The 19,754-nt window shown below is 42.3% G+C and overlaps 3 protein-coding genes across 5 annotated transcripts; 2 read left to right on the top strand and 1 right to left on the bottom strand.

The window, feature by feature from the left end:
• Window positions 1-294: 294 nt before the first annotated feature.
• On the top strand, window positions 295-5,045 carry ccng1 (cyclin G1). 2 transcript variants are annotated; one of them, XM_030738819.1, is made up of 6 exons: window positions 295-481; window positions 1,368-1,631; window positions 1,716-1,969; window positions 2,313-2,391; window positions 2,624-2,734; window positions 3,988-4,179. In XM_030738819.1, the coding sequence occupies exons 2-6, from the start codon at window positions 1,368-1,370 to the stop codon at window positions 4,177-4,179; spliced, it is 900 nt and encodes a 299-aa protein (XP_030594679.1). In that variant the 5' UTR covers window positions 295-481. The 2 variants fall into 2 exon arrangements, with proteins under 2 accessions (XP_030594679.1, XP_030594680.1); XM_030738820.1 differs by lacking the exon at window positions 295-481 and having other exon boundaries at window positions 3,988-5,045.
• Window positions 4,926-10,726, bottom strand: nudcd2 (NudC domain containing 2). The gene is made up of 4 exons (XM_030738821.1): window positions 10,333-10,726; window positions 9,598-9,646; window positions 9,156-9,307; window positions 4,926-5,459 (listed from the first exon to the last, which is right to left on the bottom strand). Exons 1-4 carry the CDS (start codon window positions 10,519-10,521, stop codon window positions 5,376-5,378), a joined length of 474 nt encoding a protein of 157 aa, XP_030594681.1. The 5' UTR covers window positions 10,522-10,726; the 3' UTR covers window positions 4,926-5,375.
• A 38-nt stretch (window positions 10,727-10,764) lies between these two features.
• gabra6a (gamma-aminobutyric acid type A receptor subunit alpha6a) lies at window positions 10,765-19,670 on the top strand. Of its 2 annotated transcripts, XM_030738811.1 has the most exons (10): window positions 10,799-11,201; window positions 11,283-11,389; window positions 11,506-11,573; window positions 11,947-12,167; window positions 12,258-12,340; window positions 12,433-12,576; window positions 13,491-13,643; window positions 13,725-13,975; window positions 16,290-16,534; window positions 18,705-19,670. In XM_030738811.1, the coding sequence occupies exons 1-10, from the start codon at window positions 11,155-11,157 to the stop codon at window positions 18,721-18,723; spliced, it is 1,338 nt and encodes a 445-aa protein (XP_030594671.1). In that variant the 5' UTR covers window positions 10,799-11,154; the 3' UTR covers window positions 18,724-19,670. The 2 variants fall into 2 exon arrangements, with proteins under 2 accessions (XP_030594672.1, XP_030594671.1); XM_030738812.1 differs by lacking the exon at window positions 16,290-16,534 and having other exon boundaries at window positions 10,765-11,201.
• The last annotated feature ends 84 nt before the right edge of the window (window positions 19,671-19,754 follow it).

The following is a 19,754-nucleotide window of genomic DNA, read 5'->3' as shown; positions in this document are numbered from 1 at the left end:
CTTCCTTGTTTGATATGTGTTTCACTATTTACTTATTAATCACTGAAGAAAGTAATTTAATAGAATATAATTTGTATATACCATAAGAAACAACTTTAGGACGCTATTTTGGGTCGTGTCCCGCCTTCTGACATGCGATTGGTCTTTCAGTATGCACAGGGCGGGACGTATTTGTGAATGCCTGATTATGTATCCAATTAAAATGTAGAGCTGGAAACGTCAGCTGTTGTTGTCCAATCCAAGATCGGCATGGTTGGTCATGGGCTTGGTTTTATGCCTGCTTTAACGCCTTATCTGTCCTTTTCCCCATCGCCTTACGCCAAGGGTAGGGGGGTGTGCATAGGCAGAAATTAACCTATGCTTAAAACTTTATTTACTGAAAGTTCATACTTACACTTTTTTGTGTTTTATTTCGCCATTCATCCGCGTATTTAAAGTGCGTGGATTTTTTTCTTTTTAATACTGAAGCAACATAACTAAGGTAAGTAAACTCATTTTCCTTATAATAATATTTTTATTTAGTTGTATTCATTGATCCAAACTGTTAAACACGAGGATGTGTTGCCATCAGTCAGCAAATAAATTAATTAATAAATCGCCACCAACCTTAGAAATTGATTTTAGCTAGCGCTAGCATTGGTTGCTAACCAGCGTCGTTAGGAAAGATTAGTTTGTCGTTTTATGTTCACTCTAATGAAGTATAACGTTTAACTGACAGTACTTGCAGACTTGTGTTGGAGTTTTACCCTCAGTTTTACCTTTTAATCTGTAATATCTCGCTCCGGTCTGCTGTTGCTGTGTTGGGGGTTAGCTCTCCGTTGGTGTGTATGGCAGGGACATGTCCCGACATAACGCCGGTCTTGCCCTGACAGACACAGGGCCTGCTGCACTGATACACATAAACGTACTGTGGACTGACGAAATGCCACTACAACTGTTGGGCTGGTGTTTCACTGGCTTTTAGTAACCGAAATGTCATTAAATACAAACAGATAAACTTTATTGAGTACGTCACTGTTCTGTTTTCGTCCTGTTTGTATACAGGCTTTGCTCCTGTCCAGTCCAGTTTAGTCCAGTTCAGTGGCAGGCGTGTGTTAGCGGAAAACAAATATTCTACTGTGTATCTTCTCACGTTAGTAAACTACATTCACTGTATAGCCTAAATTGTTTAGCTGTGCTTTCAAATGAACCAGATTATTATTTAAAAGCTGTAGCAGATGGAACGGTGCCTTATTTAGTACCTAAAATGCTTTTCAGAGTTACGTTAATACTTTATATACATCTTATGGTCACAGTTAATCCGAGCTTTGAGATCTGGTTTTGTGTGATATACTCTGTCGCTGAGCTCCATTTTCCTGTCTGTGCAGATGATTGACACTGTAACAGGACCCGGGACACAGCCCTTCGCAGCCCGGCTGAAGCCCCTGATTGATCTGGAGGGCCGATACCAACCAAAGCTGAGTGGCTTGAGGCTTATTGAAAGCGCCCAGGACAACGGCCTCAGGATGACTTCTCGACTGAGGGAGCTGGAGGTGAAGGACCTGCTCTCTCTGACCAGGTTCTTTGGTTTCAGCTCGGAGACCTTCTCGCTGGCTGTCAGTTTGCTGGACCGATTTCTGTCTGTAATGAAGGTTTGTAAATGCAGTACATTTTGTTTACTATCATAAAATCAAAACAGTTCTGGATTATAATATCAATTTCCCTGTCTCCTACAGATTCAGCCAAAGCACCTTTCCTGTGTCGGCCTGTGCTGCTTTTACATTGCTGTGAAATCCACAGAAGAAGAGAAGAACGTGCCCCTGGCCAGTGACTTGATCCGCATCAGTCAGAATCGCTTCACGGTGTCTGACATGATGAGGATGGAGAAGATCATCATGGAGAAGCTCTACTGGAAGGTGAAGGCCCCCACGGCCCTGCGCTTTCTCCGCCTCTTTCACAGCCACGTCCTGGAGCAGCTCGACTCTGAGAGGTAAGGACAGACGGTCACACCAACCTGCAGGGCTGAGCTATGACTCAACAAGATTATATTTACTCTACTAAAATGTGTCTTCTCATATTTGGTTTGAAAGCTAACACTAACCAAAAATATTTTTTAGCCAACAGGCACAGTCCTGTTTGAAATCATGTAGCCTTTGAGACATGTGACAGCGTGTTAGAAAACAAATATGCACTTCCTTCTTTTCAGATATTACCTTTTTTAAAATATATAAATCCTTTTTGCTGGCATTTTATCGCTGTTTATGTAAGCTGCACCTCTCATTCAGTTTGCATTGACACTGAAAGCATTTTTTATTTATTTATTTTTTTAATAGCATGAAGATCCTGAGCCTTGAGAGACTGGAGGCGCAGCTGAAAGCCTGTCACTGCTCATTTGTCTTCTCCAAAATAAAGGTAAGCCAAAATAACTACTCTCCCCACATTTTAGATAACGACCTATTTCAACATTTTCCTGCCTCTTTCATTGAAAATCAAACTGCTTTCATCTTGTATACTTCTCATTTGTAGTTGTATAACAGGTATAAAGTAGGTCATCTGTGCCGATTCACTTTAAAATAATTTCTGTGGCAGTTTTTTTTTTTTTTTTTTTTTGGTAACAAGAAGCTGTGTTTGTGTTTCTGTGCAGCCATCTCTACTTGCCTTGGCTCTCCTGTGTTATGAGGCCCATGAGCAACATGACCCCGAGCACCTCGACAAAGTATCTGAGGCCTTGAGCAATCTGCAGCAGCAGCTAAATGTAAGTCCCTGCTCTGAGCCTTTGCCCTAAAGAATATAGGAGTATTGTGCTGATTTAAACTGGCCTGTAATAGTAATTTCCAGCTCTACCAGAGTAGCTTTGTGTGATTAACAGTCCAAAATAATCCTTTTATTTATTTTAAACTGAGCCTTGTTTCAGCCCTCAGTGAAATGAGCCTTTTAAGCCAACTTTCTTTTGATTGGTTCCTCCTAGCAGACAGAAGGTTTGAACAGCAGGTCAGTGGGAGTTCTGTGCTCACAGCTACACCTGTGTGCCTTATTTTGTGCCCATGCTGTGGTATCTGCACCAAGATGGTAGCAACAAATTCTTTAAGTCAGGAGGTGGGGCCTCCATGGATCAGACTTGTTTGTCCAGCACATCCCACAGTTGGATTGAAATCAGTGGAATTTGGAGGCTGAGTCAACACTTCAAACTCATTGTGCTCCTCAAACCATTCCTGAACCATTTTTGCTTTGTGGCAGGGTGCATTATCAGACCAGGTCACCTTCTTCCATTGCTCCATGGTCCAGTTCTGATGCTCACGTGCCCATTGTTGGCACTTTTGGCAGTGGACAGGGTTCAGCATGGGCACCCTGACTCTTCTGTGGCTGTACGGCCCCATACACAAACTGCAATGCACTGTGTATTTTGACACCATTCTATCAATCCAGGATGAACTTTTTCATCTGTTGGCTCAGTCCACACAGGCGAGCCTTCGCTTCCCACGTGCATCAATGAACCTTGGCCGCCCATGACCCTGTCGCTGGTTCACCACTGTTTCTTGGACCACTTTTGATGGATACTAACCACTGCAGACCACAGGAGGCTGCACCCCACAGGAGCTGCAGTTTTGGAGATGCACTGTTGTGGTCGTCTAGCCATCACAATTTGGTCCTTGTCAAACTCGCTCAAATCCTCATGCTTGTCCATTTTTCCTGCTTCTAACACACAAACTTTGAGGACAAAATGTTTACTTGCTCCATAATATATCCCACCAACAGGTGTCGTGACAAAGAGATTATCTGTTTTTCACTGCACTACTCAGTGGCCATGTTGTGCTTGATTAGTGTATATGATTATAAGGAAACCAGCTTTAAAATTATTGCTTCCTGTTAGTAATTTTGTCTATTAATTACCATAAGTTGATGATGATCCATCCAGAGCAGTTTTTGTTTTTGAATTTTTAATGCTCCTTGGCATGTTAAGCAGAGTGTGACCTGATCCCTTTTTCATCTCCTTCCTGTTTCCTGCAGATCAAAGACGGAGACCTGGTTTGCATGCGTGAGTTAGCTGGAAAATGCCTGGCTGAGTACGCCACCGCAAAGTGCTGCAAGCCGAATGTCCAGAGACTTCGCTGGACTATTTCGGGGAGAACTGCACGTCAGCTGAAGCACAGCTACTACAAGATCACTCACCTTCCCACCATACCTGAGTCAGCTTGTTAAAACCTGGGTGACCTTACATGCAGAGAAAGATTACAGCTGTCACCACTGTTACATCTTTGCAGTATGGTCACCCACTTGCAGCTCCAGCTTTATTTTCCTTACAGATCTTCATCTGTGATGATGAATGTCTTTAAGGAAAAGCTAAAAAAAAAAATTCCTTAAGTTTGTAACCATATGTTGATCAGACACAATTTTTCTATCCCTATGACAAGGAGTAATGCTTCCTCAGAAAGGATGTTTTATTTTCCTGGTTGAGTTGTTTGCACAGGTGTCTAGTATGTTCTTGTTTAAATCCGTACCACGGTGTTTGGTATTTCCTGGAACGGGTTGCTGGTTTTAAGCTAATAAGTATAGAACCACCTAGGTCCTCAGTCCACCATGTGGAAGAGGAGGGAGAGGGATTTTGTGAACAGCAAAAATGGAACCAAAAAAATCGGGCCCAAAGTCCTTCACTCCCACCCTAGGTTGATAAGCTGTCCTGAATGCACACTCCTACCCAAGGTGATTTTTTTTTTTTTTTATTAAAAAAGTTAATTTTGACGTGGCGAGGGAACTCTGGTTTGCACCAGTGAAGTGAAGCTAGTGATGATCTTCGGCTCATCACAGTGTTTGAGATGAAACATTACCAGCGGTTACAGATGAGTTATTTTCACTGACTCTTAAATTTGTGGACACTGAGTGAAGCATCACAAATATATCGAGTTCAGTTGTCTTTTTTTTTGGAGAGCACACACAAAAAAAGGTCATTGCAGTGGAAATGTAGGTTGGAATTTATTGCATTTTCTGTGCCAGTTTCCCTGTTTAGTCCTCATTTTAGTGAAAAAAAAAAATCCCAAAATGTGGTCTCAAATTCAAAGGGACTGACTGAATACACCATCTGATTAACCTATGTATTTGTACCTTTCAATAAAACTTTATTGAAAAGCTAATGCTGAGTGTATTTTTCTTTTTTATTAAAACACACATCAGAATTTTCATAACCAGTGTTCTCAACTTCCTAAGTTGAGCCTTCCCACATCTGGTTTGCACAAAGTTAGTCCTTTGTGGCTGAGACAGATGATGTGACAGCCAGTGTTTCAGTTATTTTCAAGGCAAATACTTGTCACAGAAGACCTGATACAGCCACTGCTGTCCTGCACATTGTGGATGATGGGCAGCAGTAACTCCTCCAGCATATACTAACATCATGGTAAGGGTCACTTCTGTAAACTGGAAAAGTCTGGACCACCGCCTGCAAAATTCCCAGAGATCTCTGCGCCGCTGAAGTCAAATCCAGGATTCTAACAAGGAAGGAAATTAAGTCAGAATCAGAAAGATGTACTGATGCTTTGTCAAGGGTGGTACAAATTGTGATTGAGATGCCCTTAGGACAAATTTATGAGGTTGAGAAACATTTTGCACAGATGCAAGAGGACAATAAACTGATCTGTGAGTGCTTCTCTCAACAGCTTCCAGAATCTCAGGAGCAAAAGTAACATTGCAATGAGTGTTTAATAAAGTCTGAAGATGTGGTTTTAAATTTGTTGTAGATGTGCATGTGAATGGTTGGTTCTGTGTCAGCCCTGCAGCAGCTTCTTATCCAATGACAGCTGAGATAGCCCCCCCAACAGCGCGCGCACACACACACACACACACACACAGCTGAGATAGCCCCCCCCAACAGCGCACGCGCACACACACACACACACAGAACCCTGAATTGGATAAATGGTAAAGAAATTAAATTGATGGTTTCATAAGGGGCTTTGAGCTTGAAAATAATGTCTTGATTAACAAATCTTCTACTTTATTACTATCATTTATGGCAAATCCTAAAGTAAAGTTAGTGAAAACCAAATCAAAGAGCACTTCACAGTTGCATTTCTGAGAATTAAGGTCCCACTGCTGTTTGTTTATTTATTTTCCCCTCAGCCACCCAGAAGTTAGCTTTACCCAGTTCACTTGACACAGCCAATCTGATTTTTCTATATGGTTTGGGATTTATGCAGAAAATAAGCTTTTGCAAAAAAAAATGTTTGATACTTAAATATTTTGTTCAGCAAGACAATCTTTTTGAATAGATATCACTTATTATTTTTGAAGCATAAATGAATTTGCAAGAAATAAAATGCTAATGGAAAGCACAGCTGGTTACTACTGGTGTGAAACACAGAAGGGGAGTAGGTAAGCTGGGAAGAAGTGGCTTTTTTTTTCTTGGCACAGAATGTAAAGCAAGATTTATCCCTAAAATAAAAGCTGATCTTAACTTTGACCTAGGCTATAAATCAGCTGCACCACAGCCGAATGACTTCAACTTCACCACCACTAAGCTGCTGTATCCAGCGTGATGAAGCTGAACGTCACGGTCAACTTCTTTCGCAGCTACATGTAAAACTATTGGGATTTGTGGGGTCTTGTAGAACAAAACAAGTCTTGTGTCGATCTTATTTCAAGCACCAAACACAAAACACCTAAACACACACTGACTTTGAGATGAGGGACCCAATATTACCAACCCAAAACAGTAACGTGATTACTAAATTTAGGGATAGTATTTCTATTCAATGCCATGTTACAGACAAATGAGTGTGATTAGCAATTATTTTTAATGCCTTACCTCAAACACCGGTGAGAATGCTATTAGATAAGATTGTGTAACTACCTATTTTTGGATCTAAGTAGGCTACATGGAATCAAACCTTTAAATCTGCACCAGTGATGATGAAAATCTTTCTAAAACCTAACTGCTCATTAATGCAAGTATCTAATCAGCCAATCACATGGCTGCAGCTCAATGCATTTAGGTATGTAGACATGGTCAAGATGACCTGCTGAAGTTCAAATCGAGCATCAGAATGAGGAAGAAAGGTGATTTAAGTGACTCTGAATGTGGCATGGTTGCGGGTGCCAGATGGGCTGCTCTGAGTATTCCAGAAACCACTGATCTGCTGGGATTTTCCCACACAACCATCTCTAGGGCTTACAGAGAATGAGCCAAAAGAGAGAAAATATCCAGTGAGCAGAATAGCCTGACAACTTCAAGCTGACAGGTAAGCCACAGTAACTAAAAAAAAAACAAAAAACAAAACAAAAAAAACACTCGTTACAACCAGGGTTTGCAGAAAATCATCTCTGAATGTACAACACGTTGAACCTTGAAGCAGATGGGCCAAGATGGGCAGAAGACCACTCTGGGTGCCACTCCTGTCAGCTAGGAACAGGAAACTGAGGCTACAGTTCACATGGACTTTCCAAAATTGGACAACAGTAGGTTGTCTGCATATGTTATCTTGCCTGATGAGTTTCATTTTCCACTGCAACATTCGGATGGTAGAGTCAGAATTTGATGGAAATAACATGAAAGCATGGATCCATCCTGCCTTGTATCAACAGTTCAGGCTGCTGGTGGTGGTGTAATGGTGTGGGGTATATTTTTTTGGGCAACTTTGGTCCCCTTAGTACCAACTGAGCATCATGTAAACACCACAGCCTACCTGAGTACTGCTGCTGACCATGGCCATCCCTTTATGACCACTTAATGATGGAGCCTATCCCAGCTGTCATAGGGCGAGAGGCAGGGTACACCTTGTACAGGTCACAAGGCTAACACAGAAAGACACTCATACCTATGGGCCATTTAGAATAACCAATTAAGCTAACCCCACTAAATGCATGTCTCTGGACTATGGGGGGAAACCGGAGTACCCGGAGAAAACCCACACATGCAGAGAGGGAGAACATGCAAACTCCACACAGAAAGGTGGATTCGAACCTAGGACCTTCATGCTGTGAGGCAGCAGTGCAAACCACCATGCCACCATGCTGCCCCACTTGGCAATAGTGGGAAGGAAAAAACTCCCTTTTAACAGGAAGAAACCTCTGGCATCTGCCATCTGCTGTGTCTGGTTGGGGATGAGGGGAGGGACACAGGATAAAAGACACTGTGGAAGAGAGCAAGAGATTAATAATAACTAATGATTAAATGCAGAGTGGTGTGTAAACACAAAGTGAAAAGAGGTGAATGAAAAAGAAATACTCAGTGCATCATGGGAAGCCCCAGCAGCCTAGGCCTATTGTAGCATAACTAAGAGATGGTTCAGGGTCACCTGATCCAGACTTAACTATAAGCTTTATCAAAAAGTAAAGTTCTAAGCTTAATCCTAAAAATAGAGAAGGTGTCTGTCTTCTGAATCCAAAACTGGCAGCTGGTTCCAGAGAAGAGGGGCCTGAAAGCTGAAGGCTCTGCCTCATCTTCTACTCTAAGCCAGCAGTCTGAGAGCGAAGTGCTCTATTGAGGTGATACGGTACTATGAGGTCTTTCAGATAAGATGGGGCCTGATTATTCAAGACCTTGTATGTGAGGAAAAGAATTTTAAATTCAATTTTTCACTATTCATTATTTCATTATTATTATTATTCATTTTGGATCAGTTTAGGACAGCCTGATAATAATGAATTACAATAGTGCACAGTGTACCCATCTTCTAATGGCTGTTTCCATCAAGACAGCGTGCCATGTCACAAAGCTCAAATGATCTCAGTGGCTTCTTGAACATAACACAGAACTCAAATGCTCTCCACAGTCACCTGATCTCCATCAAATAGAGCACCTTTGGGATGTGGTAGAACAGGAGATTCACATCATGGATGTGCAGCTGACTAATCTGCAGCAATTGTGATGCTATCATGTCAATATGGACCAAGGAGGAATGAGGAATGTTTCCAGCACCTTGTTGAATCTGTGCCATGAAGAATTAAAGTAGCCCTAAAGGCAAAAGGGGGGTCCAACCCCAGTAGTAGCAAGATATAACTAATGAAGTGGAGAGTGAGTGTGTAAGGCCTTTGAAAAATTTCCCTTTTAGAAGGTGGCCCTAACCTGGCTGAGAAAGTAGCAGCTATGAAGCCATGTGCAGAAGAAATGTATTAGAATTACAGGTGTGTAACCTACTATGGTCTTTGTGATGTATAGTATAGTCAACAAAGCAAATCAAACTAACCTCTCTCTGAAACCTCTCCAGAGTGAGCTTTCTCTGCATCTGGTCCTGGACCCAGGCATTCGCACAATACTCCCCCTCCAGCAGCGAGGACCAGCAGTTCCCTGCTTCTCTGTTGGTCTTCATCAGAATGATCCGGATGAGACATTTATCCTCTGAAGAGACGATCAGTGAAGCAAATGATACATCAATCTGGCTTTTATGCATTAAAGTCTAATTGAAATCAGAGAATCTCTCCTTTCTATTTTATTTTGTCTAATCTAATAATAACAAACACAAAGTGAACATAAAGCATAAATAACATTAAGACATGAATGGCTGAATATCCAGAACTCAGTCATTAGAGTCACAGGTATGATTATTATTTTTACTTTATAGAAATGATTTTGTGAATTCCTTTTTTAAAAAAACAAATTACTTCCAGGTCTGTGAGCGTGTAACCTACCTAGTGTCCACGTGGCCTCATCTGACACAGTTGTGCCAAACAACTTTCCCTGGCAAAAAAAAAAATGTCAGTGTGTCAATGTCAGGTTTATTTCTATAGCATATTTCATTACATGTAAACTGAATGTGCTTAACAGAAAAGATATAAACATAAAATCTGAAATCTGCTATGCTGAAATGCAATAAAAACAACAAGACATAAAATACAACATACATACATGTGTGCACACATATGGTTATTAAGTGTAAGCCTGTGAGAATAGGTTTAGAAAGGATTTGCTTTTGTTTTTTGACACAGTTGTAACTGACCACAGGTCGGCAGGCAGCTTGTTCCAAAAAGCAGGACCACAGTAACTGAAAGGACCATCAGCCCACTGAGATCTGATTCTGGGGACTGTTTAATGATCTGCACCTGATGCCCTGAGAGGTCTCACTGTGTTACAGGCAAAATATAGTGAAGTTACATGCTGTACATGTACACATGGCAGTCAGACTGACAGTTAATTAACTGTGAGGTGGACTTGGGTCCAAGTGTGACTGAGCAGGACTACACGAGGCTGTATCATTTTGTTTATCGGTCATTTCAGTCGCTGCGTGGAAGAGGGGGTGAGAGGACGCACCAGGAATCGCATTATCTTACTTTCTGCAGCTAAAGGCCACAGGAAACAGATTTAGAAAATGTCAAGACTTTGATCCAACATCATCTTGACACCTGAGAGTCATTTTGGTGCCCTACCTTAAATATTTCCTTTCCTTTGACCAACAGCTCGATGTCTCTGGACCCCAGCTGACACTTGACCTCTCTGGCAGTCGTCCCGTGAGGCACGTTGACTTCGATGAAGACCTCCTCCATGGTCTGGTACCAGGAGCCCCACGGTGTCTTGCAAGGGACGACACCGCTCCTCTCCTCGAAGTGCACCGACATGCTGCGGCTGCACGCCGGCTCACTGGTCGGCTAACCTCCGCTGACCAACTTCCAGTGTGATCCCGAGCAGGTCGAAGTTACGCTGACCGTCTGCTGTGCGGTTAACTTTGTTACAGTTATTTGTATGCTGATAACTTTAAAGGACTGTTATTAAGTTGCAATGTTTTACCCCTGTGACGTTTCGCCCCTCACAGCTCCAAATTTCTTCTTCTTCTCAGTTTTTGGTTCATTTCCGGTTGTGAATATCATAGGGGCTGCAGCGCCATCTACTGCCGGAATGGATGAACTACATAATTAGAAAACCTGCTCCCGTGAGACCCACCATAAACCATAAGCTGTTTGGCACTGACAGTTGACAGCACTTTTTTTTTTAGCGTTACCGAAATTCCACGTGTTGCATTTATTTCATGTTTTAATTATCTTCTTTTAGCTTCAACATAAAGCTGAATCTGGTGTTTGTCTAAAAATGGAGTGGATTTCTTAATCTGTTAATTAGATTACTCTCCCTGCCTCCATATGCATACCTACCGTTCACCTTAACGACACGCAAGAAGAAATGTTCCTCTGAAATGGCATTTTTATTTTCTGACCTCCTGAAAAAAAATATTAAAAACTAGATAGCTGCAGTCAAGGATGTCCATCCACTCGTTTACTTTAGCTGCTTGTATCTGCTGGATGAGGTGAGTCCTCTCTTTTTGGAGTTTAACATGGAGCAGGGTACGGTGATCCTTTGAGTTTAAGGCTTTATTTTCTCTCTGCAGTCTAGGTAATGTATGGGGAAATGAAAAGATATACTCAGACAACATCACTCGCATTTTGGATAGACTTTTGGATGGTTATGACAACAGACTCCGACCCGGTTCTGGAGGTAACTTAAACTTTATATCCTGGTGCCTTATTCTTGGAGTCTTATGCGATCAATGCATTATGCAACAGCACTCTTGTGCTCTAGGTACATTTTGCATTTGTTAATTAATGTTGCAGGCGGTGTTACCGAGGTGAAAACGGACATCTTTGTCACCAGCTTTGGACCTGTTTCAGATGTTGAAATGGTAAGATACTACTTCTGTCAGGAAGTGTATATGCGCTGACTGTGGGAGATAATAGTGCTTCAGTGACCAGCCTTATGGGCACTCTGCCATGAGACCATCTAATGAGCTTTAATCTGTTTGACCAGGCCTATAACTCCGTTATTGATGGCCTCTAAATCAATATGACAACATGTCAGAGAGCGAGGATGGCTGAGTAGATTGATTAATGATTATCTAGGATGAGTGGCATCCATCACTGCCTCATCATCTCTCCTCACCTTTCACTTCAGTCTTGTGCGGGCTGATGAATGGACAAAGATAGAAATTTGGGATTGCAGCTGTGAGCTTTTTTGGGTTTTATTTGCATTATAATAACATTATGTTTATGCCTCAGGAGTACACCATGGATATGTTCTTCCGTCAGATGTGGGTAGATGAGAGGTTGAAATTCGAGGGCCCCATTGAAATCCTGCGGCTGAATAACCGCATGGTGGACAAAATCTGGACGCCAGACACTTTCTTCAGAAACTCCAAGAAGTCCATTTCCCATAACATGACCACACCCAACAAGCTCTTCCGTATTATGCAGAACGGGACTGTCCTCTACACCATGAGGTGATTTTTGGATAAAATCTTCTTTGCTAGACATAAGGTTAATTTAAATGTAAATGTGAGATTGATCCCTGTGTGTCCTCCTGCTTTTAGGCTCACAATCAGTGCAGAGTGTCCGATGAGGCTGATGGATTTCCCCATGGACGGCCATTCCTGTCCTCTACGGTTTGGAAGCTGTGAGTATTTCAGATCAAGACTAGCATCCGGGAATATACAGATTTATAAATGTGACCTTTGAGCAGTTAGTTTTTTCTCTTTCCTGTTTTAGATGCCTACACCAGCAGTGAAATTATTTTCACCTGGAGGAAGGGGCCAGTAGCTTCTGTGGAGTGTCCAAAAGAGTCAATGAGTCTTCTGCAGTATGATCTTGTGGGACAAACTTTGTCCAGTGAGATATTCAAATCAAACACAGGTAAATGCTCAAAATAGTCTTTTTATAAGCAGCCTATTACAGCCACAGCCACACATAGACACTTCATTAATTAAAAATTCTTAAGAGCTGATGAATGTTTGAGTAGAGAGGTCAAACGAGTACCTTCAAGCCCTGCAGTACTGTCTGTTACTCCCCCGCAGCAGGCCGATATAAAAGCAAAGACTTCCTTGAGCGGTCATCTAAGATGCTTAAGTGGTCAGGCCCTAATACGGACGGTGCGCCTTAAAAAGAACTACACGGTTTAAAGCCCGGTGGATGCACAGACAGAGAGGGGGAAGGATGAGTTGTGTGTGTGTGTCTGTGTGTGCATTTTCTCTTTTCACCAGAGAAAAGCCTTCCTGCTGTGAATCCAGCGCATTCCTCGAATGGAGCAGAAAAGGATGAGGCAGGCTCCAAAATGTAGTGATGATACATGTTTAAGAAACACAGAGTAAGACAGGGATTGTCTAAATAAGTGTGTGTGTGTGTGTGTGTGTGTGTGTGTGTGTGTGTGTGTGTGTGTGTGTGTGTGTGTGTGTGTGTGTGTGTGTGTGTGTTTGTGTGAGATGGATGCAGCATGTTTTCGGTCCGTGAGTGTCTGCATGCATGTGTTCAGACAGACCAGGGGCAGCAAACACATAGTGGCACTGCATGCTCTCCTCCAGCCCCCACCTCACCGGCCCCTTCCTTCCTCTTCCTCTTTCCTTCCTCTTTTTTTTTGGGCCCACTGTCTTCCCTCCTCTCTTCTTTCTTTTGCTCTCTTACTGTTAGCAGCCTATTCCAGTCTTAGCAGCATCAGTAACTGTTTCTCTCAGCTGCTTTTCCATTTGAAGGGCAAGCAAGGGCGTCCATTCTGTGCAACCATGCTCTGTCCCTCACACTTGGTCTCTTCTCACGTGCTGTTTATCTTGCAGGTCACTACTCTGTGCAGGTGGTCCATTTTCACCTCCAGAGGAAGCTGGGCTACTACCTCATACAGACCTATATCCCTCTTATAATGGTTGTCGTACTGTCACAAGTCTCTTTTTGGATCAACAAAGAGTCTGTTCCTGCACGCACAGTTGCTGGTATGCCCCTCTCCCCTCTTACCCAGTTTGATCTAATCTCCATCTGCATGTGTGATTCCTAAATACTGTGCTCCCCTTCAGGCATCACCACAGTGCTGACCATGACCACCTTAAGCATCAGCGCTCGGCAGTCCCTGCCTAAAGTAGCCTACGCCACCGCAATGGATTGGTTTATTGCTGTGTGTTTTGCCTTTGTGGCGTCAGCTCTCGTTGAATTTGCGGCGGTGAACTACTTTGCCACCTTGCAGGCCCACCGTCTGAAGAAGAAGATGGACAGACAGGAGAAGCTTGAGGTTCTGGCCACTGGCAGCGATGATGATGACACAGTTTCGGTAAGCAGTTTTCATAATGGGCGATTTGTGTGTGTGTGTGTGTGTGTGTGTGTGTGTGTGTGTGTGTGTGTGTGTGTGTGTGTGTGTGTGTGTGCGCATGTGTGGGCGTGTGTGCGCGCGTGTGTGTGTGATTCAGTTAGCAAAGTGTTAAAGTGTAGAAAAGCTGCATATACCTTCTTTATAGGGGAACCCTACTGATCGTTCCACCAGAGGGCCCAATAAATGACTTGAAAATGAACAAATTTCATTGGGGTGAGAAAAGAATGAAACCCTTTTTAGCCTGCTCTTCATCTCTGTGGGATAATGGCTACAAGCTACATTACAAGCTACTATACAAGCTACAGATATGGTGTGGCTGGGTTTTACTGTGGGTAATGCAGTCACCAGGTTGTGTTAAGAAAGAGGAATGTGAAGAAGCTATTTCTGAATCTGCGCCACTGATTTTGATACATTTCAAAAGTGGCTTTCAATGCACAAATGCTTAAATGTTTGGGGTTAGTTAGAAATGTCTCACTTTATAAAGAAAACTACTTTTGCTTTTACATGAAATCGATCAGAAATGACAGTAACTGATTAATGGAGTCATTAATCATGATTTTTAAGGCATGAGGGGGCCCATTTTCAGCAATCGTGGCACTAATGGCACTTTCCATTATCCAATGCAAGTTTATCATGTTGAAAGCCTTATTGATCACACAATCACACTAATACAAGAAGCAATAAATTTGCCCTGTCAAGTGTCTGGGGAATCCGCCTTTGTGCTTACAGTGTAGGCTTAAAATAGCCCAAACCACCATAATTTATTATAAATGTTATCATTATTCTTAATTTAAGAAATGAAGGCACACATGTGGGAAAGTACCATAAAAAACCCCTGGTGTGTACTACTCTCTTCACAGAACAGGACATGCTGATTCTAACCTGAATAAAAAGAGAAGCACAGATCTGATAGCTGAGTCTTTAGTCTGAGAAACAAACGCCTCTCAGGTTGTCAACTGGCAGCTTCAGGAAAGAATAAGATTGTGGTGGTTTGCAAAAGGAGTGGTACACACCATGGAGTGATATTTATTTTTGGGCACAGTTTCCTGCATGGAATGACCTTCATTCACTGAGAAAAGGAGCAAACAAATTTCCTTTTTAAGGTTGATTTTGAGATGATGCTCCAGTTACTAATGATAAATCAACCTTTAAACATGATAAACTTAAAATAGGGTAACAGAAACTATCACTAGGACAAACAGGCCTTTGTAGACATTAGACGACAGTCGGTGCGCTTTTCTTGTAAAAACAAGGACATTTCTAAGTAACCCTAAAATGTTGAGTGGTAGTGTAAATCTCACTGTGGTGTGATAGAGCAATGCTAACTATGTGGCATAGATTAACCTAATTTTTTTAAACATATCCATGACAAAGTGAAATACATACTGTATATTTTAAAGGTTACATCTGGGACTACAGGTATTAATTTTGTTGCTGAGGAGAGATGTTGTGAAGATGCGGTGAGTTTCCAGTTATGAACACAGAGACTTGTATACCCTATAGGCTGCATCTTTGCAGACAGTTTTATGAGTTGACAGGATAGGTGTTGTCTTAAAGCTTTTTATAGAAGCAGCCTGCTCAGTTACGTCATTTTTCTCCACAGTGTATCTCCAGAGCTAATAATGTCGAGGCTATAGGTACAGAGTCTCTAAGTCTCTGTTTGATGCATTGATGTTAGTGACAAACAGACAGTCAGCAGCTCTAGACTCAGAATAAAAAGAAATGACGTCTCACACACACACACGAGTCTTTTTCTATGCATTTCCAAGTAGTCTCCCTGCCTCTTTCATTCTTCTCATTCAGGCCACACAACACATTAAAAAGTAATGTGGCTTGTTGTGTACGCTCATCTCTGGGCTACCTATATACTGCATACTTTATGCTAATACAGTAAGCCACCCCGGTGTCCTCCTGGGACCTGCCTCACGTGTAGATCTTATGGTTAGAGCTTTAAAAATAGCTTCAGTGTGAGAACAGAGAGCCGCTTCAGCACTCCTCCCTGTGTGATCTCATAGCCATCATATATGCATGCTGAAAACTTCCCGCTGCTTCCTATAGAAATACAGGGATATATGCCATTGCAAGGACCTGCCTGTGGAAACAACTTGCAGCCTTGTGTACATGACACTAACATGTTCTCATGTATGAATTTAGAGGATAAAAATTTCTCCTGCCTTTTTTTCCCCCTCTCAATGATTAACACAAAGCCAACACTTACCTTATTCCACCTCTTTCCACTTTTCCACAAAATCATGCCTGCTGCTTCTCCCATCAGTTGGACAGCAGCCCCCAGGAAGGCCTGAAGAGGAGAAACCACTCAGTGAGCCGCAGTGAGCAAGGACGTTTTCGCCTTCAGCCCATTTTCCTCCAGCAGGGCTCAGCCATTCCCCAAATCCCACAACTGGCTGGCACCAGCCCTATTGATGCGTATGCCCGCATCCTCTTCCCCCTTACTTTTGCTCTCTTCAACCTGGTCTACTGGTATATTTATCTGGTCAAAGACACAATGGAGAAGCCCAGGTAAACATCCTGTTCTTGATTATGCTGGTACATCTGTTTCTGTCTGTCTTGTACGTCTGTTAGGGAAAAGGCACCATTGGCAAGTCCAGATATTTAAAAGGTAAGTAATTATCAATAATTCATGAGCAAAACAAGGCAGAAACAAACAGAATTTATTTCCCTAAGTGTGTGTTACCAGGCTTGAGCTTATTCTTCTGTGCCACAGCGCTCCATTATGGCCCAAACACCACTAAGTGCACACCTAAGACACATCTCAGTACATTTGCTAAAGGCTGCAATACTATTTTTGTGAATCAGAGAGGAAAGCAAAAGTCAGGAAGTACAGAGAAGTACATCGGCATTTGTCCTAACATGAAATTTGTTTACAGATAAAAAGTGTGGAATATCATCAGCCTTCTGTTTTGCTGTTTTTCCATAGCTGTTATTGGATATTACAATATTTTGACTTTACAAAAAGCAGTTTCTACCTACAGTTACACCTAACAGTGTGTTAGGTGTAGGTGTTTTTTTGCTTCACTAGAAAAATATCAGGCATAAATGAGAGAAACTGATTTAAATTTGACTGCTATCCCCTTCAAGATAGTCTCCCTGTGCATCACTGCACCGTTCCTAGTACCCCCGCTATGTGTGGAGCTCAAAATTCAAAACTCTGCATCAGAGTGAGCCAACCTTCATCTTGAGCATCATTACAGGTGACAGGAGTATGACCAGGGCTTTCACAAGGTTGTTCTGGGTTGGACTAGAATGTCCTGAGTGGTTTGAGGGAGAACCTTTGATGCAAACAACCTCAAATATGGTGCGGGCCATTGTGCAAACAGAGGATTCAAAATGCAGATGTTTTTAGCTGCAAAGGCACAGTTTGCACCCACAATCTGCATGCACTGGCAGACTCACAAATGCCAAGTGGTCAGAATGGGATTATGGGGAGCAGCCTAAACATAGCAGGGGACCTAAAAGTGGTGCACTGCTGCACAGGTACAGTGGGTTTTGCTTTTTAGGGGCAGAGACGTTAAAGGTTTTGAATGCACCTCACATTAAGATGCTCTATTAGTTAAAATCATTCAGACAAGATAAAAAAGACAACAAGAAAGCATTAAATATTTTATTTTTTAATTTATCCTTGTTTACATCTTAGTAAATGGTTAAATCTCACCTTTGGAGTCATGCAGAAAGCAGTGAAAATGGCTAACACAGAGTTGGAGGGCATCCAGCATCCTGCAGATGAGGTTAAAGACATCCTACAATAGACAAAACAAAACAAAACAAAAAAATGTGTGCACATACTTACTCTGTGTCCCAAAGAGCCACAATCCTGTCTTGCTCATGTAATAGTTTCAGTGGAACAATAACTACCCACAATTTTTGTCAAACACTTTTATCTAGGCAGTAAAGACATCAATAATTTCTAATGCTGAAACAGCCCCGGGAGTTGTAGGCGAAAAAGGAAAAAAAAAAAAAGAAGAGGAGAATGATGTTAGGTGGCGTTGCTGCTGCATTGACGCCAGCGCTGTGTGGCTTTTATCATCATCATCATCATAGATTTACAATACAAAAACAGGCTCAGTTAATTTGAGAGGGAAGTAAGCATCAAGCTTCTTTTCTTTTATATAAGGTTTACTGGGGGTGTGTTAATGCTTCTTCTACAAGGTGGAAACAAACCTGAGTTTACTTTATGCATCAACCACACGAATGAGCGGCTGTTCACGTTCCCCCCTATAAGTGAGCCACTTATAGAACACAAAGCTCCATGTCCAAGAAAGAAAAAGAGAGATACAGTACAAAAAGATGGAGAGAGGCAGAGGGAGAGATGGGGGAGAGAGAGAGAGAGGGAGATCTGTTATGTAACACTAGGGAGTGCAAATCTGCTCATCATGCTTCTCATGTTCCTGTCAGAGAATTTTTATGGTTGCTTTGTTTATAACGTTCTGCAGAATAATGAGAGAGACAAGATGGAGAGCATGAGAGCAGCTGCATCACATCTCTTCCCTTTATATTTTTGCCATGTCTCACGCCTGCTACTTTTTTTCTGGGAGAGGACAGGGAGCACGGTAACAGTTTGGGCTGTGCAGTATACTGCAGAGAGAGCATCTCTGAATGTGGAAACAGAGAGGCTTCTGTACACTCTGCTCACTTTTTTTTCCTTTCACTCTGCTGTTTTCTGGTCTTGCAGGGATATGGAGCTAGACTGAGAAGACCTGGAAAAGGGCATGTGCAGCCTGAGAGACCTTCAGCATCCAGCCGGCCTCACCTCACCCGCCTCTGTCTCTGCGAACGAGCTCTCAGCATTCACTGTGCTCTCATCTGACAGAGGAAATGAATCAGAAACTCATTTATTCTCCCGCTGCACATCTATTCATTTCACAGGCTGTGACCACTGCCCACTTGTGTTCTGATCAGTAGCTGAAGAGCCGCCCTTCACGGGGCCTAGGCCACTTTAAACCCCACCACGTACACACAACAACTTCTGAGACCCTCGGACCAAAGCAGACACCACACACATACAGTATGCATGACGTTCATACACGCACAAACCAAGAAACACATCAAAAAGATGTGGATGATATAATCTATGATGGCTTTAACTGGTGGTGATGCAACAGTGAACCAACGCTTTCAAAAGCCTGCCCTCTACAGAAGCACAGCTCCCACTACAACAACATCAAAGGCAGTTTAGAGGAGGCTGCATCCCTCCTTGAAGCTTCAAAAATGTACTGAAACCTGAAAAAAAAAAAAGAAAAAAAAAAAGAAGACCAATTGTGGGATTGTGTTTTCCATCCCACCTCTCTGCTTTGGTGCTCCCCTTGCATTTCTAGAAGTACAGCAGGTCCTTTGGAAACACTGCAGGGAGGAGTGGGATATGTGCCCATGGGTGTTGATGGTGTTCACTTCCTATTTTTGTATGTATGGCACATAAAAGGTAGTTGTGTAAAGTAGGCTTATGCACCTGTAATGGATGGCTTCTCCTTAAGCAATTAATACATCCAGTAACATGAAAACAGAAGAAATAAAGTTGCTCTGAACTCAGTCTGACCATTTTTAACCCTACAGTTTATCCCGTTCCTTGACCTTGTCAGGAAATAGACAAACTCATCCGCCACGTAAAAAACATAAAGAATAAAAAGCAGCCTAAAACGAACACGGTTGTCGGTGTTTTCACTCCTGCCACAAATCCTTGTTTCTTCATTACGCACATTCACTTGTCCCTTTAATATTTTTCTCT

Source organism: Archocentrus centrarchus, chromosome 10 (assembly GCF_007364275.1).
Source record: "Archocentrus centrarchus isolate MPI-CPG fArcCen1 chromosome 10, fArcCen1, whole genome shotgun sequence".
Taxonomy (NCBI): Eukaryota; Metazoa; Chordata; class Actinopteri; order Cichliformes; family Cichlidae; genus Archocentrus; species Archocentrus centrarchus.
Note: the sequence above shows the minus strand (reverse complement) of the source record. Positions and strands in the feature narration are given on the sequence as shown.